The 16,156-nt window shown below is 48.0% G+C and overlaps 1 protein-coding gene and 1 long non-coding RNA gene across 2 annotated transcripts in view; one reads left to right on the top strand and one right to left on the bottom strand.

Moving 5' to 3' along the window:
- TP53BP2 (tumor protein p53 binding protein 2) overlaps positions 1–5,340 on the bottom strand; it is a 46,572-nt gene extending 41,232 nt beyond the window's left edge. Inside the window, exons 1-2 of the mRNA XM_015562338.1 lie at positions 5,252–5,340; positions 2,363–2,510 (exon numbers count right to left, since the gene is read on the bottom strand). Coding sequence (XP_015417824.1) covers positions 2,363–2,510 — 148 coding nt within the window. The 5' untranslated portion in view covers positions 5,252–5,340. The remainder of the gene's footprint in view (positions 1–2,362; positions 2,511–5,251) is intronic.
- Positions 5,341–14,367: 9,027 nt separating this feature from the next.
- The window catches only part of LOC107182724, a 9,593-nt gene continuing 7,804 nt past the window's right edge, over positions 14,368–16,156 (top strand). Inside the window, exon 1 of the long non-coding RNA XR_001513457.1 lies at positions 14,368–14,378. This is a non-coding gene — a long non-coding RNA (uncharacterized LOC107182724). The remainder of the gene's footprint in view (positions 14,379–16,156) is intronic.

The raw sequence follows: 16,156 nt of genomic DNA, 5'->3' as shown, positions 1-16,156 counted from the left end.
TATTGGAAATGATGCTGTAAATGTACACATCTTAAAATACCTCCAAGCTCTGTTGGAAGGTAAAACAGCCAAGGGCAGGGTATTGATACCCATGGAACTATTTACATAAAGCAAAAATTGAGAAAGGCATAACCCACTAAACGATTTCTATAGCTACGTACAAATGCAGAGAAGAAGTCTGAAAAGCAATCGGCTAAAGTCATAAGCAATTACACCAAGTGATCAGGGGATGGACTTGGGGGAGACATCTCCATTCTCTTGATATTACTTCCCCTCTTATAAAAAGAACATATTCAGATGCTACCCACCTTTTTTCATTTAAAACGTTAGAAAGAAAAGAATCCTTAATCATCATCACATAATATGGGTTAGTGACCTCAAGTGAGCAGAACTGGAGAGGAAAGGGAGGCAGCAGAATCCAGTGTTCCAGGAGGAGAATGAGCCTTGGCAAAGCTACATTCTCCCCCATGCAAGTCAGGAGGAGGCAGGCACACCTTCAGGCAGAACCTGAGGCGCGTGCAGAAGCGGGAAACGGAGGGATCTGGTGGGTGGTTCCGGTCACCTCAGGGAAGTGTAAGGCAGGGTGAATGGGAGCTCATGTACTCATTCAGTGAGCACTGACTGAGCACGAGCTCCTACTACGTGCCAGGCACTCCTCGCGCTGCAGCAGCAATGAGCAGGGAAGCAGATCTCTTCTCTACGGGAGTCTACACGCTAGTGCACGTGTTTGGGGCGACAGGGATCAAAAAGGCAATAAAGTAATACACACACACACACACACACACACACACACACACACAGAGCGATGTGTGGATGCAGAGCATTAAACCAGGATGACATCATGGAGAACTTCCCGGCTACTTTAGCAAGATGCTCAGGCAAAGCCTCTCCGAGGAGGGAACATTTTAACCGAAACCCCAAGGACAGGAGGGAGCAGCACTGACAAATCCGGAGGGAAGCCAGCCAGGTCTGGGAACAGCTAGTGCCCTGGCTCTGAGGCGGGCAGAGCCGAGTGTGGTTCGCTCGTGAATATAAAAAAGCTGTGGAGGGGCACGGAGGGAACAGGACCAGACGACAACACAGACAGCAAGCCTCTAAGGTCCACAATCTGGGATCAAGCGTAAGCGTTTGGATTTTATTCTAGTAGAAGAGAAAGCTCTACGGGGTGTCAATACAAAAGTCCAACCATCGACTTTCCACCATCCTGAGGGCATAGAAGGCAACCAATTGTAAGCCAGGAAGAACGCTCTCACCAGAAACCCAAGTCAGCTGGACTTCCCAGCCCCAGAAATGTGAGAAATAAATTTACATTGTTTAAAAAAAAAAAAAAGTCCAACCATCAGATTCTCATTTAAAGGGATCACTTGTGTTTCTTTATGCAAATGGTCTAATCTAGCTCTTAGGTGAAGGTTAAAAAAATAAGCGATTCATGGAGCGTGAAGACCTAGAACACCCAAGGGTGGGAAAGGCAACACAGACAGGTACGAGGACGTGCAGGGAAACTGGGCGCTCAGCTGAAGTCGGGTTTCGTGGCCGGTGTGAACCCGTGAGCACAGTGTGTCACCTGCACCCCAGCGGAGAAAGGGAGACAGCGGGAGCTCACCAGACTGTGCAGGAACGAGCAGAACTCGGGAAAAATCCCTCCCAGGTCGACAAACTCCTATGGGGCCAAAGGAAACCAGGCCGCCCCACTTCCGAGCTGCCAAGAACTACCATGTACTGAGGGACTGACTACAAGGCTTCATGTGAGGCCTGTGACTTCACCAGTGCCTCCTGCCACCACAGCAATCAGCACTGAGCAGCCTTCCCCAAAGCCCACACAACCTCAGAGGCAAACAGTCAGGAGGCCTCGCGTTTCTCACCGAGCAAAGCCTCCGCACACAAAACCCTGGGCCAGTGACGGCGAACCTATGGCACGCGTGTCAGAGGGGACACGTGAACTCATTTTTTTGGTTGATTTTTCTTGGTTAAATGGCATTTAAGTATATAAAATAAATATCAAAAATATAAGTCTTTGTTTTACTATGGTTGCAAAGGTCAAAAAATTTCTATATGTGACACGGCACCAGAGTTAAGTTAGGGATTTTCAAAATGCTGACACGCCGAGCTCAAAAGGTTCGCCATCACTGCCCTAGGGGCACACCAGCCGCTCCCACTGGTGTTGTCAGCTGCCTGCCCTGTGACCTTTCCTACTGTGGTGCCGTCACCGTGTAGCAGAAAGAGAACAGAAGGACTTCCTATGTCACAGCGGAGCTGGAGGGGACGCTGTCTCTGGTGGACATGCTGTTCTAGGGCTCCCCCGCCACACCCAGGAACGGGACGGTAAGAAACGCGGGACCAGGCTCAGGCTGCGCGCTCCCACCTGAGCCGCACCACACTTCGGCCAGGTGGCAGTCGCTCTCGCCGGGCTCCTTGCACAGGTCCACCACATCCCGGCATATCGTTTCTGGGGTCACGGGGACTTCGGTAAAGTGCTGCTCATTGTTGCTGAGGTACACGGTAAGAAACATCTGGAAACAAAGAGAAAGCACGAGTTATCGGACTGCCCACACCGGCCGTGTTCGCTTTGTGTTCACCTTCGCTTCCCGTCCCCAAACAGGCCCGGGGGCAAATGTTCAACAGGACAGTCGGGCTCACCCTGGCCGGGAGTGAGGGGTGGGGGTGGCGGGTTCTGGAGCCCTGCCCACTGGGTTCCTGCCCCCTCCCGAGCAGAGCCTGCAGCAGCCCGGGGAGCCCTGGGGGACAGTCAAACCAGTTCACACGAAAGGTGAAATTAAATTATTCTCTGACATTTTACTTATGGGATTTGTCTACCAAATCCTTATACAGTTCTTAGCATGTGCCCGGCGCACACTACATGCAGATCTTCCCACCATCCTGTAAAGGTGATGAGGGATATCACACATACACTCATGCACAGATGCATAAGAACATAAGACGGCTGCATAAGAACACAGGATGTACTGCTTCTGAAGGCAAGATGGAAACAGGACAGACCTTGGAGGGCAATCTAATGTTTACACCAGGCGCACACATTCCCTACTCAACAATTTAAACCTAAAATGTTTAAGCAAGTTAAATGCCTACTTCAAAGCATGTCCTCACCAACCAGGTGTAAGCAGAAATGACCAGCTGTTATGCTATGTTTCTGACCTTGCAGACAAACATTCAGGCCCGCAGAGGATTTAAATTTAAAACTCATTAACAACCTTTTTCCCAGTAAAAATAGACATTGCATCTTAAAAAACGATGCTACTAAAGAATGCAAGTTTTCACACCTATTAAATTACCAAAAAGAAAAAGAAAGAAAAATGCTGTTAATTCCCAGTGCTGCAGAAGCAAACTGTCAATGGCAATGCCGGTCAGTAAACCCCTATGGCTCATTCAACTCAGCGGGCACCTACTATGTGCATGCAACTCAATGAGCACCTACTCAGCGCAAATCAGTATGCATCAGGAATAGAAAAACAAACCATGTGAAAGAGTAACCCCACTGTGACACTTCATCCTGTGAAAGTAATTCCCATCAAAGAGAGAGCATGCCAAGGCTCTGGGCCATGAGCCTGATGGACCAGTACAGTACGTTATGCAAAAGTAATTAGTGACACTCTACGAGATATTGGGGGAGTCTGGGTTTTAAGGCTGTAAAAAGCAGAATGACTAACATCTGCACCGTGATCGTGACACGAGACCATCATACAACAGCCACACAATGCCCCTTCCTGTTCCAAATGCCCCACCTGTCACCCCAGAACGGAGAACACTGCACTCAGCCCCTCGTTGTAAAGAAGGCAGCGTCCCATCAGAGATGATGGTGGAAACTGGCTGAGACACCAGACTGGGTGCCTCAAGGATATGGCCAGAGTGGGAGGAGAAGAGGTGCACAAGAGAAAGGGGGGGTGGGGGGCGAGGAGAAGGGCTGGCACAGGGGCCAGGAGGAACTGGCTCATCCCTGGGACTTTCTGGCTCCTCCCTGCAGTAAAACCATCTTTCCTTAAGGGAATCCAAATCTCTACTTCTTGCAACCAAAGCTCTTAATCCCCATAAACATGTATAACATAGAAAGTAACCCAGAGCCCTAGACAGTTTGGCTCAGTGGATAGAGCGTTGGCCTGTGGAGTGAAGGGTCCCAGGTTCCATTCCGGTCAAGGGCACATGCCCGGGTTGCAGGCTCGATCCCCAGTAGGGGGTGTGCAGGAGGCAACCAATCAATGATTCTCTCATCATTGATGTTTCTATCCCTCTCTCTCTCTCCCTTCCTCTCTGAAATCAATAAAAATTTATTTTGAAAATAAAGTAACCTAGAAAACATAGAAGGTAACCCATTACAACTAGAAGGCAATCCAGAAAAGTTAAAGGTGGATTCTGTTGAAACAATAAATAAAACGAAAGAAAAACAGCTACAGTTCCCATATGAGGTCAGAGCCCTCCCAGCTAATGACACCAGGTTTGCACATTCTGACACACAGGTTCTCGGCCTCGACTTAGCAGCACTTTGAAACTGTTACACAAAAATTGCAAAGTATTAGATAAATAACAAAGATTAACTAAGCTCACAGAATTCCACCAGCTGCTGCTCTGGCAAATATCCAGCGTGTTTAATGACAGAGACAAACAACTTACACTTCAGTATGAAACAGGACTTCTCTCCTCTATCGTCCCCACCCACCCCAAAACTCTCTTTGAAGTTGAACTCTTCAAGAATAGCCAGTTTTCACTGTAAATATGAGACTTGGGTGTTTATTAAACACAGAAATACTTCATACGCAGTCTGCCTACTAAACACACAGTCTCCACAAAGAAAAGGCTGTCATTCCGTAAGACTAGCACCTTGGCTCGCCAATGCCACCGCTCAGAGGGCTCGCACACCAGGTCTCCGACAGGCAGCACGGGGACTGTTTTCTCTTTATACGTAAATTCTTTAAAAAGGACTCAGAGAAGCGATCTACTTAGCTGCTAAGGAGAGGGCCGGGGTCCAAGTCTGTTCTTCTGACCCATCCTCTACCCTTTATGCTGTCCACGCAGCAGAAAAGTAACTGGGAAATGCTCTATTTAACTACAGCAATCCACACCCGAACAGAGATCTGGTCTTTCACTGTCTGGAAACAACAGCTTTGTCTCTTTAAAAGCGTAATTACAAATAAGAATGATGAGAGGTGTGCTCTGTTTAAGATTCCTATTCCCTCCCCCCCAAAGCCCCCAGAATTAGTGCTGGCATGAGTGGCAGGCACACGCGGTGACCCAACTCTACCTTGTCTGCACGAAGACTGGCTCCGGGGTGACTTTCTAACTATGAGGCCCTGGGTGCTGGGCCAGCACCGTGAGGTGACGTTGCTGCAGGTTCCCGGGCAGGAGACCTGGGGCCTAACCCCGCATGTTAATAATTACTTAGCCAACCTTAGGGAAATAATGTCACCTCCCCGAATCTCAGCTCCTCGTCTTCAAAGTAAGAGTCTTTAAGTTCCCTAAGGACTACCATTATTTTAGGTGTTTATTTGGTGTCAGAGTAAAAGCCAACATCTTTACACCAGCCTGCAAGTTGGACGTTAGCAATCCAGGCCTGCAGTGAGGGCCTGCGTGAAGGCAGTGGGGGGACCTAGAAAAATGGCAGATTCAACAGAGAAGACAGGCGGTGGGGACTAGGTGAGGGTGGGGACTAGGTGAGGGTGGGGGTGAAGGGGTGTGCAGGAACTGAACAATCCAGTGACTAGTGAGAAAGTCAGTTCAGGAAGAAACCGGGTTGCTTTGTTGTGTGCCTGTGACAGCATTGGGGGGTGGGGCTAGAGTTTGTTTTGGATCTGCTGCCTGATCCTGCCACCAGCACCTGCCCCCATCCCCTCAGCCCTCATCACCTAATCCCCTGCGTGCTCTCTGTTCCACCAGCGTCCCCCTTGCTGTTCCTCACATGCCAGGCACATTCCCCGCTCAGAGCCCGAGCACTTCTGTTCCTCTGTTCGCAATGCTCTTCCCTGCAGGCCACTCAAATGCCGCCTTCTCCGTGGGCCTTCCCTGGCCACCTGCTAAAAGGCCCCTTACTGCTTTATGTCTCTTCTTGGCACAGTCGCTGCTCACACACTATACTTATTTAATTATTACATTTCTTTAACGTGTTTTTATGGCCTGTCTTCCCTATTAAAACAGCCCAGGGTTTTATCTGTTCAATGCTCTGCCCTCAGCCCCACGAATGTGCCTGGTATGTAACAAGGAAACGGTAAGTATTTGCTTATGATTAATAAATTCTTTAGCGGTGACTGCATTTCACAGATTTACCTCTGATTGAGTTTCACAGTAAGTTCTCTTTCAGGCGTGGTACGTGCTGCAGCGGACAGCACAGCGAGACACTGAGGGGAACCGGTGTGTCCCCTCCGCTTTTCTCCAGCTTCTACCATGACTTTAACAGTCATCCCAATGTTCCAACACTCTTCATTCATTCACTACTTAGAGGCCATCATTTTATAATCTAAGCTCCAATAGAACTGATCCTGACTAAATAGCTAAGACAGCACACAGCACAAATTCGAGAGACAGAGAGAGCTGTGTGGAGGGAGACATGGCCGGCCCCCGGGGAGGGAGCACGCCCATCAATGGCCAACCCAGCTTCCTCCCTCTTCAATCCCCTACTGCTCTCCACTGGCCACTCAACAGCAGTCAGGTGGCCTGGGGAGCAGTTTGTGGAAATCGACCTTTGGGCACCAGGCATGTGGGGAAGGTGGAGCGGGGTCTGGAGGGCAAGCAGGAGATGCGGTGACTCCCACACCCGCCTGGTCAGGGAGGGGCCCGAGCGTGAGCCTCGCTAACGTCCAGAGCAGAGAACCAGCCCAGCCGAGGGACAGGCCCGAGGAAGGACGGAGCTGGTCACGGCTGTGGAAGAGGAAGGTCGCTGGAGGCAGCACAGGGAGGGGCTCCCGATTCCAAAGGCAGTGATCCAACGAGGCCGACCACGCAGGACTTGGAAGGCCACGGGTCCTCAACGTCGGTGAGGACAGAGCTGCTCAGCACAGATGCTGGGCCCAGCCCGAGGCTCTGATTCAGCAGATGGGGAGGGACTGCGCATCTGCATTGCTGTGTGTGTGTGTGTGTGTGTGTGTTGTGTTTTTCTATAGATTCTGCATTTCCAACAAGCTCCCCTGTGATGCGGACACTGCTGGTCCACAGACCACAAGCTGAGAACCGGGGATTTAGAAAAGGCTCAGTGAGGTTTGTCATGATTCCTATAGGGGCCACCAATTGCATCAATTCATTTTCTCTACTCTTTCCAGAATCCCTTCCTCCATCTTTTGACATTAACACTTGTTTTTGAGGTGGTCTGAGGGCACTGAAGCCACTGCATTGCACACTTCACAACAGGGGTGGGGAACGCCGGCCCTTGGGCTGTACTGAATAGGCCAGGGAAATGCTTTGGTCTGGCCCTGCCAACGCAGTAGGGGTGAGCTAATGAAATGTTTCACCCAATACAGCAGGCTCATTTTCAAACTGATAATTCTGTATGGCCCACGAATGATGTTATAAATATCCAATGGCCCTGGCAGGAAAAGGTCCCGCCCACCCACCGCCATCCCCCGCCTTACAGGGTGAATTTTGTGGTATATGAATTGCAATGTAATTTAAAAGGCCTACTACATGCTTACTATGTGAGAGAGAAAAATCTCTTAAGGAAGATAAATTTACCCATGGGAAAATCAGAGAACAACATAGGACTAATATGCATGAACGAGACGTGTAGGTAAGATGGAAATTCAGAAATGGGGAAAAAATAAATGCGATCTGAGAGACTGAAGTGTCAGCCAAGAGGTGTAAACGAATGGAAAACATAAACCTATAGTAACCTTACTTCCCAAATGCCATGTTTTCCTGACACTTGCTAGTTTCTAATATACCATAAAGCACCACATCCCCAGGACACAGACATGACTCATGGGTCCCTCCAGTTAACTCCCCTGGGAAACAGCTGTGAGAAACGCGATTCTTCTCTCTGACTCAAGTGACAGCGTTCGTGCCTGGGAACTTGTGCGCTCAGTTCTCTCCATCATAGAGTGCGGCGACAATCAGGTCAAATCAACGTCCAGCCTGCACAGAGGTACTGAGCCGGGCGGCTGCAAACGCTCACAGCGCCCAGCTCACAGCACCCAGCTCACGGGCTTTCCTTCCCTGGTAGGATCAGCCCTTCTCAGTGACATTAAATGCCAACTTCCTTCCGACTTGTAAGTCAGGAACTTCAACTTTTTATGGTACGAACTGCAGACAGAGAGATCCATCAATCACTATATAATACACTAAGTGGAGCGGAGCCCTGGGCAGGTAGCTCAGTTGGTTAGAACATCGGCCCAGTGTGCCAAGGTTGTGGGCTGGACGGTCAGGGCACACACAAGAATCAGCCACTGAATGCATAAATAAGTGGAACAACAAATCTACTCCTCTCTCTCTTTCTCTCTCCCCTACCTCCCCTTCCTCTCTCTAAAATCAACTTAAAGATATTTTTTTTTAAAAAAAAGAACAGAGGACGTAACAGACAGATCATATAAGATAATATAAATGATAAAACCTGAAGGGGGAAATGTAAACTAAAACAGTGAGGTACCACACACAACTATTAAATTAGTTTTCAATTCAAAGATAAGCTCCAACAGAGATGAGGCTGTAAAAGGTGATTCACGCCTGCACAGTCGGTGAGCACAGTCCTGTGCACCGAGAGGATGCTGGTCTGGTTCCCAGTCAGGGCACGCACTGAGCTGCAGGTTTAATGCCCTGAAGGCAACCAATCCATGTTTGTTTCTCTCTCTCTCTCTCTCTCTCTCTCTCTCTCTCTCTTCCTCCCTCTCTCCCTACCTCCCTCTCTTCCTCCCCCCCTCCCATAATTGTTCCTCTCTCCAAGCATGTCCTAGGGTGAGGATTAGAGAGAGAGAGAGAGAGAGGATTACATCAGCCCAGGCAAGAGCAGGGTAAAGTGGAAGAGGAATCTGGACTAGAGAGGAGGGACCGTGACTCAGGGATGGAAGTTATGGGAGGAAATGGAAGAATGGAAGGGCCGTGGCTACAGCACCCGGGTCTCTGGCTGCTGAAGGCAACAAGCAAAACCTACCAGAGAAGGATCCCATCTCCTTTTAATATAAAGTGTTGTCCAAAATAGCTCCCTTCCCAGGAAGTCAACGGATTACCCAAAAACGACCTCTGTATCACAAACTAGCTAGCAGTTACCGGCCACCTAGACCACGTGCTGCAGAAAAACCCTGGCTGGAGGAGCCCGTGCTACAACTCAAGCAGCTCTCCTGAATTTCCTAAATCACTAGCTATTCTGCATCTCTGTCAATCAAATGAAGACATCCCTGGTTTTTAAAAACAGTCAAGGAACTGTTAGTGAGCGCATGGGAAGCGTCCGGGGATGGTCACGTGGTCACAAGTGCAGTTGGTGCAGAGCATTAAGGTCATGGCTTCCTTCAGAAATCTGCGTGCTCCACTCAGCGTGACAAGAGACGGCGGCTCCTCTCACGCCTGCAGGGCACTCAGGGAGATAACACTGACACTGTTTCTCCTGGGACCAGTCTCCCCTCTCCCTGACTTGGTCTTATTCCCACGCCTGGGTCGGCATCACTGCTTCTTCGCTTGCCCCTGGCATCCTGAGTGTTCAAACAAAGTGGAGACTGTGTTGACTGAGTTCATGGCCAGCCCACGCCACCCGCTGGGCCCGGGGGTGGTGAGGTAACTCGGATTCGTTTGGGGTGGTTTTCTGCAGACTTTCCTGCAGCGGGTGCTCTCTCCCCGCTTCCCACCTTTCCCAGGCCTTCCATTCGGGCACCTCCACAGCCACTCTCCACTTTTACAGCTTAAAGCTCTCCCGGTGGTGCCACCTTCCTTCCCAGGCCGCCTGCACTCTGCGCCCATCTGGAAGCTGCCCTGCAGCCCCTCTCCACTCAGCTCCTGCCCTGCCCCCAGCCACCAGCCTCCCTGGACGTCCTCCAGGCCCAGGCTCCAGGGCCTAGGAGTTCTTCCACTCACAGACCCGCACAGGACCAGCTCCTTCGGGTCAGCAGGTCTGAGCTGAGCTGGCCACCTGCTTCCCTGGCCACCCCAGTCCATTATCCTACTTACACCCCACTCTCGTGTTTTCTTGTTTTATTTTCCGTCTCTCCACCCCCTCCACACTCCACCCCCACTAAGCTCCATGAAAGGAAGGTCCCTGAAATCTGTCTTCTTCTTTCCTGTATCCATGGCACTTGGAATATAGAGAATGTTTATAAATACTTGTTGACCAGATGTTGTCCCCAAAAGGCTATCCGTAAATGAGGCTAATGAGGAAGAGTGGAGAACATGACTCTGTGATTTCATTCAACATCAGCTCCTAGCTCAGCGATTCTCAACCTGTGGGTCGCGACCCCTTTGGCGGTCGAACGACCCTTTCACAGGGGTCGCCTAAGACCATCCTGCATATCAGATATTTACATGACGATTCATAACAGTAGCAACATGACAGTTATGAAGCAGCAACGAAAATAATTTTATGGTTGGGCACAACATGAGGAACTGTATTTAAAGGGCCAGAAGGTTGAGAACCACTGTCCTAGCTTAGGTCCAACAGATTCACCTCATTAGATGGACTCACTACTCCCCACTACACAGAAGCAGCGCATGGAGACCGAGTCCCTGGGCCCCCATCTGAGGTCCCACCAGCAGGGGGCATCCCTTCGGCCACGGCTGCACCATACGAGCCCCTGCAAAGGGCTGAGGAGTGCCGGTGGCAGCTCACACACGGGAGTTTTATGATTCCCCACCTCCACACCTCCCAGCATTGGTCCACTTCAGATTCTTTCTTCCCTACATCATCACCTTCAAGCCCTGTTAAAAGATAGACAGATTAGCCAACACCCACATACCGAAGGTAATTACTACCCCCTTCCCTCACCCTGCAGAGGTGGGAGAGCTGAGGTCTCCACGGAAGTAGAGGGGGTAGAGAAAAGTCAGAGATGCCTCCACTGCCAGGGTGAGAGCATCCCTCCACATCATAGTGATAAGAGAGCCATTTAGCAATCTTCTCCACCAGTTTGGGTTTTAAGGACGGAAAGATGTCCCTGTTTTCCTTTTACTGCTTCAAGGATAATTAGAGTTATGCTCAAGGAAGCAATATTTGAAGTTATCATTAGCCAAGAGCTTGATGGCATCGGCCCATCATCGCCACGTCTGCCCGGCCAAGTGTGTCAGAGGATTCTAATCTCGTCTAATCTCGGCATCGCCATCTCCAAGAACGTGTTTGGAGGAGGACCTGGATCCCTATCTCATTGCTGCTGAGGGACCAGGAGCAAATTACCGAAATCCTTCCGGCTTCCAGTTCCTAATCTGTGGGATGAGGATGAGAAGACTCGCATCACAGGGTCATTTACTGGGTGACCAACCTACATCACTGGGCACAGTGCCAGGCACAGGGAGGTCCTCAGAGGCTTCCTCGCCTCCCCTGGACGGGAAAGAAGCGCCCAGCGCACTGGTTTGCAGGGAGAGGGGTCATTCCGCGGTGGAAGGTCAACCCCCCACCTGGCCGCTTCTCATCACCACCATTCACCATTCGCAGTGGACACTGGGATTCTGTAAACACTTACTCCTGAGGCTCTCTGCGATCTTTCTAAACGTGCGTCGTAGGGATTCTTAGTTGAAAGGTTTGAAATCTAAATGAAGTAATACTTACTATAAATTGTTTCTAGAAAAACAACTGAAGTCTGCATTCCACGTGAAAGTTCAGTATTTACTGGCCAAATGAACATTTTCCATGAAAATCTGACTCTGTTATCATCCAAATAAATAACTTGGTTTGGGATAAAGTTTATGTAGAAAAAATAAAACTAAAAGTGACCACAGCTGCCAGTTAGTGAAGTTTCTTTTATGTTTAGAATTTGCATCTTTGATAATTTTCTTCTGATAAGACAGCATGCGAAGTGTTTTAAGAACCACTATCTCCTTAAAACTCAGTGCTCCTGAAGGATCTGCTAATGACTAAAGTTTCTTGGCTCTCCCCAATGAGATGTAAATTTTTTTAAAAAATAGATTTTTAGAGGGAGGAAGGACATTCTAACTTCAAAGATGTCTTGGACCTTGATCATAAATCACACAGCAAAAGACAGTGTTTATAGAACACTACCCTTTTTTACAAAGAGAGAGAGAGAGAGAGAGAGAAACATTGATCACTGCTGAGGCCTATTATAACTTTGGAGCTGATGCTCCCACTTAGGTGTTACTCCTGAGGCCATTAAACTGCTTTTTTGCCGTAACCGGTTTGGCTCAGTGGATAGAGCGTTGGCCTGCGGACTGAAAGGTCCCAGGTTCAATTCCGGTCAAGGGCATGTACCTTGGTTGCAGGCACATCCCCAGTAGGTGGTGTGCAGGAGGTGGTTGATCGATGTTTCTCTCTCATCGATGTTTCTGACTCTCTATCCCTCTCCCTTCCTCTCTGTAAAAAATCAATATAATATATATAAAAAAATAAAAATAAAAAAATAAACTGCTTTTTAAACCGTAACCAATTACCCTGAGTTCCATCTACCAATGTTCTATTAAGGGCCAATGACATTTTTTAAATTGATTTTTAGAGAAAGGGAGAGCGAGAGAGAGAAATATCTATGTGAGAGCAAAACACTGATCAGTTGCCTCCTGCATGCCCCCTACTGGGGATTGAACCCATAACCCACCCAGTCACATGCCCTGACTGGGAATCGAACTGGCAACCTTTCGGTGCACAGGACAATGCCCAACCAACTGAGCCACACCTGCCAGGGCATGAGATGTAAAAATGCAATGTCTCACCTACCACTCCAGCAGAAGTACACATTTCACACCCAGTCTGTCATCTGTGTTTCCTTTTCTCAATTACTTTGATTACAGAAGAATGTTCTGTTGAGTACAACCACACCATCCAAAAAAACAAGTATTTCAGTAACGTTTGACTTGATGAAGGGGCATGACCTGAAGGAACACTCCAGGTTCCTAAACTCTTGCATCCCACCCTTCTTATTCTCAGTAGAGAAGGTTGGTGAGAGGTTTATAATACATACGGCCCATCATACCCATGTGTATCGGTACTCAGTTACCCTATTTGAGCTGAAGGGCTCAGTGTCCAATGAACTTTAGAAAGACGTTTTAGGGAGTGCCACCCACTATGGTAGATTACCCGGAGATAAAGGTCTACAGTATTCCTTAAAAGCTCCAGAAAGGAGAGGTTTCGTTTATTGTTTTTATTGTCTGCTGTTGGGGGACAGGGGGACGGGGGGACGTGAAGAGGGAGAGAAGCAGTTTCTCCTAGAAGCAGCGTCTGAATAAAAGACACTTCAGCCGTAACCTGTTTGGCTCAGTGGATAGAGCGTCGGCCTGCAGACTGAGGGGTCCCAGGTTCGATTCCGGTCAAGGGCATGTACTTTGGTTGCGGGCACATCCCCAGTAGGGGGTGTGCAGGAGGCAGCTGATCGATGTTTCTCTCTCATCGATGTTTCTGGCTCTCTATCTCTCTCTCTTCCTCTATGTAAAAAAGCAATAAAAAATATATGTATTTTTTAAAAAGACACTCCATATCCCTTCCAGCTTATTCTAAATTATTATTTTTAAATATAAGCAGCTGTACACTTGTGCAATCTAATTTTGTTTTTGTTTTTTTCTGAAACAGGTAAAGCTACAGAAAAATTTAAATGCTTTTCGGCTTCTAATTAATACAGCAGAAGTTCCAAGGCAACAAATTTCACAGCACGTGAAATGTGAGATACTTTGCACGTTTTTTTAAAAAACGTGATTTATTTAGCAGCCTTTAGGAATTACAATTCTATACAGAACCTACCTTAAACTTGATTCTGGAATAAAACCTAAGCTAACTTGCTATATTACTACTCAACCACAAAAAGGAATTCTTTTAGCATATGGTATAGTCATACAAATACAATTATTGCAAAGCTAGAACTTGAAAGCTTTTTTCAAAATATATTTTTATTGATTTCAGAGAGGAAGAGAGAGGGAGAAACAGAAACATCAGTGCTGAGAGAGAATCATCAATCGCCTGCCTCCTGCACGCCTTTTACCGGAGATCAAGCCAGCAACCCAGGCCTGTGCCCTGACTGAGAATCAAACTGTGACCTCCTGGTTCATAGGTCGACGCTCAACCACTGAGCCACACCGGCAGGGCTCATCATTTCTATCTCTCTCTCCCTCTCCCTTCCTCTCTGAAATCAATAAAAGTATATTTACTACTAATTTTTTAAAAAGCTGAGAGATGAGAAATATATTTAAGAAAAGTCTTATTTGCAAGTACCCAAAATATTACAGGATAAAGACACATAACACAAGGCTACTAAATGAAAATCTGTTTCATATGTTTATGTATTGCCAGTATAAGAATCTCAGTTTAAGGGGGGCAGGTGTGGGCTAGAAGGGGTCAATGGGGGGGAAAGGGGAATATCTATAATAATTTCAACAATAAAAATAAATCTTAAAAAAAAAATCTTGGTTGAACCAATATTGTAAATTCAGGAGAAGCTCTTACCTAGCATCTACTCAAAGCAAGGCACTGAACTAATTGCCTCATAAACAGTAATTCTAATCCTCACAACCACCCTAAGGGCGCAGTACTATAATTACCCCCATTTTACAGATGATGAAACTGAGGGACGATGGATTAAAAAAGAAAAAAAGCCTATGGCCACAGAGGTGGTAGCTGAGCGAATACTAAGGGGTAGTCTGGCTTCAAAGGTAGTACACGAGCCACCACACCACACCGCAGTCCCTCTGCGAAAACGCTCCTTTGACATCAGAAAGGCGACTAGAAGAACCGTACTGCTCAATTAAATACAGTTTCAAGAGCTACATAACTTTTTACAAATCCTGACGACCTGGTACGCAGTTGGGAGGCGGAAACAAAAGTGTTAAGAAAGCCCAAAGGATGCCTGGACATAAAACCAATCTTCAAGGAGGAAATCACACAGCAACAACCAACACTTGTCTTGGTCCTATTTTTAGGAAAAACTCACAGCCAGCCAGCCAGGCAGAGCTATTTCGAGACAAAGAAACGTAAATCCCAAGAATAAAAATTTTAACCGCAAAAATCCTCCCCCCTTATTCATGGCCTTGTATTGACTGGGCATCCGCACCACAAACTGACTTTATACTCAGGTAATGCACTAAAATAGGACGCACATTCATGTAACCCACCTATGTCCCTCCTTTGATTGCAAATGTATAAAATACAGGTGTAACCCCTCCATTCTCTGGAGCATTATCTCAATTCGTTGAGGTTCTGCTTCCCGGCATATGTCGACAGTTTGGCTCAAATAAACTCACAAAAATTCAAAAATAAATAAGTAAATAAATAATAAAATAAAATAGGACGCACATTGCTATTAACAACTTTCAAATTCCTAGACTCCTGGCAGGACAAAATATCCGGAACTATCGAAAACTCAAATGATCAATTCTAATAAATTCAGTTTGTCCCCAAGAGGAAAGCTTAGGACGCCCTCCCATGACACAAGCAGGGGGGGAAGCCGGGGACAGAATAATTAATAATTATACTCTGCATCTGTGGCTGCACATAAACAGAATGTGTCCTCACTCCGACTCACGGCCTGCCTCAAAGCTGTTTCTCTGCACAAATGAAGGCACGAGCAAACATCGGGAGCTGTGCCAGGACAACTTCCACGGGGAAACACACAGCTACTGGCTGTGCAGCCTGCAGAAGCCACTGCCACCTTCCAGGTCGCACCTTTTGCAGGAAGCAGGCATTTTTCAAAAAAATGCCTTCGAACGTGCCGCACACCTGCGGCCTGGGACGCACCGATCCTCTCGGGAGCGAGCGGGCACAGGCATTTTCCTGCGATCGAAAAAACTTTTTGCATTGACTGAAACCCGTTTTCCAGAAACAGACTGAGCCAGGCGGGGCTGCTACTGCAGATACCAAGACGGAAATCCAGTTCCCAGGCAAGCCGGCCGGCGCACTCTTTTCGGGATGCATATTGCACTCCAAAGAAAAGTTTTGTTTTTTTTTTAAGACAAAGCAGGAAGATGCCCGGTTTCCCCGTTCTCCACCTTCGAGAACTGCACAACGTCAGGACCCAGGCGGAGAGAAAAAGAAAAGTTTGAGCGGCTGCTGGGACCCTCCTCCCGGCCACGGGCTCCCCCGCGCGCCGGCCGATCGTGGGAA

This window comes from Myotis davidii, unplaced genomic scaffold (assembly GCF_000327345.1).
Source record: "Myotis davidii unplaced genomic scaffold, ASM32734v1 scaffold174, whole genome shotgun sequence".
Classification (NCBI taxonomy): Eukaryota; Metazoa; Chordata; class Mammalia; order Chiroptera; family Vespertilionidae; genus Myotis; species Myotis davidii.
Note: the sequence above shows the minus strand (reverse complement) of the source record. Positions and strands in the feature narration are given on the sequence as shown.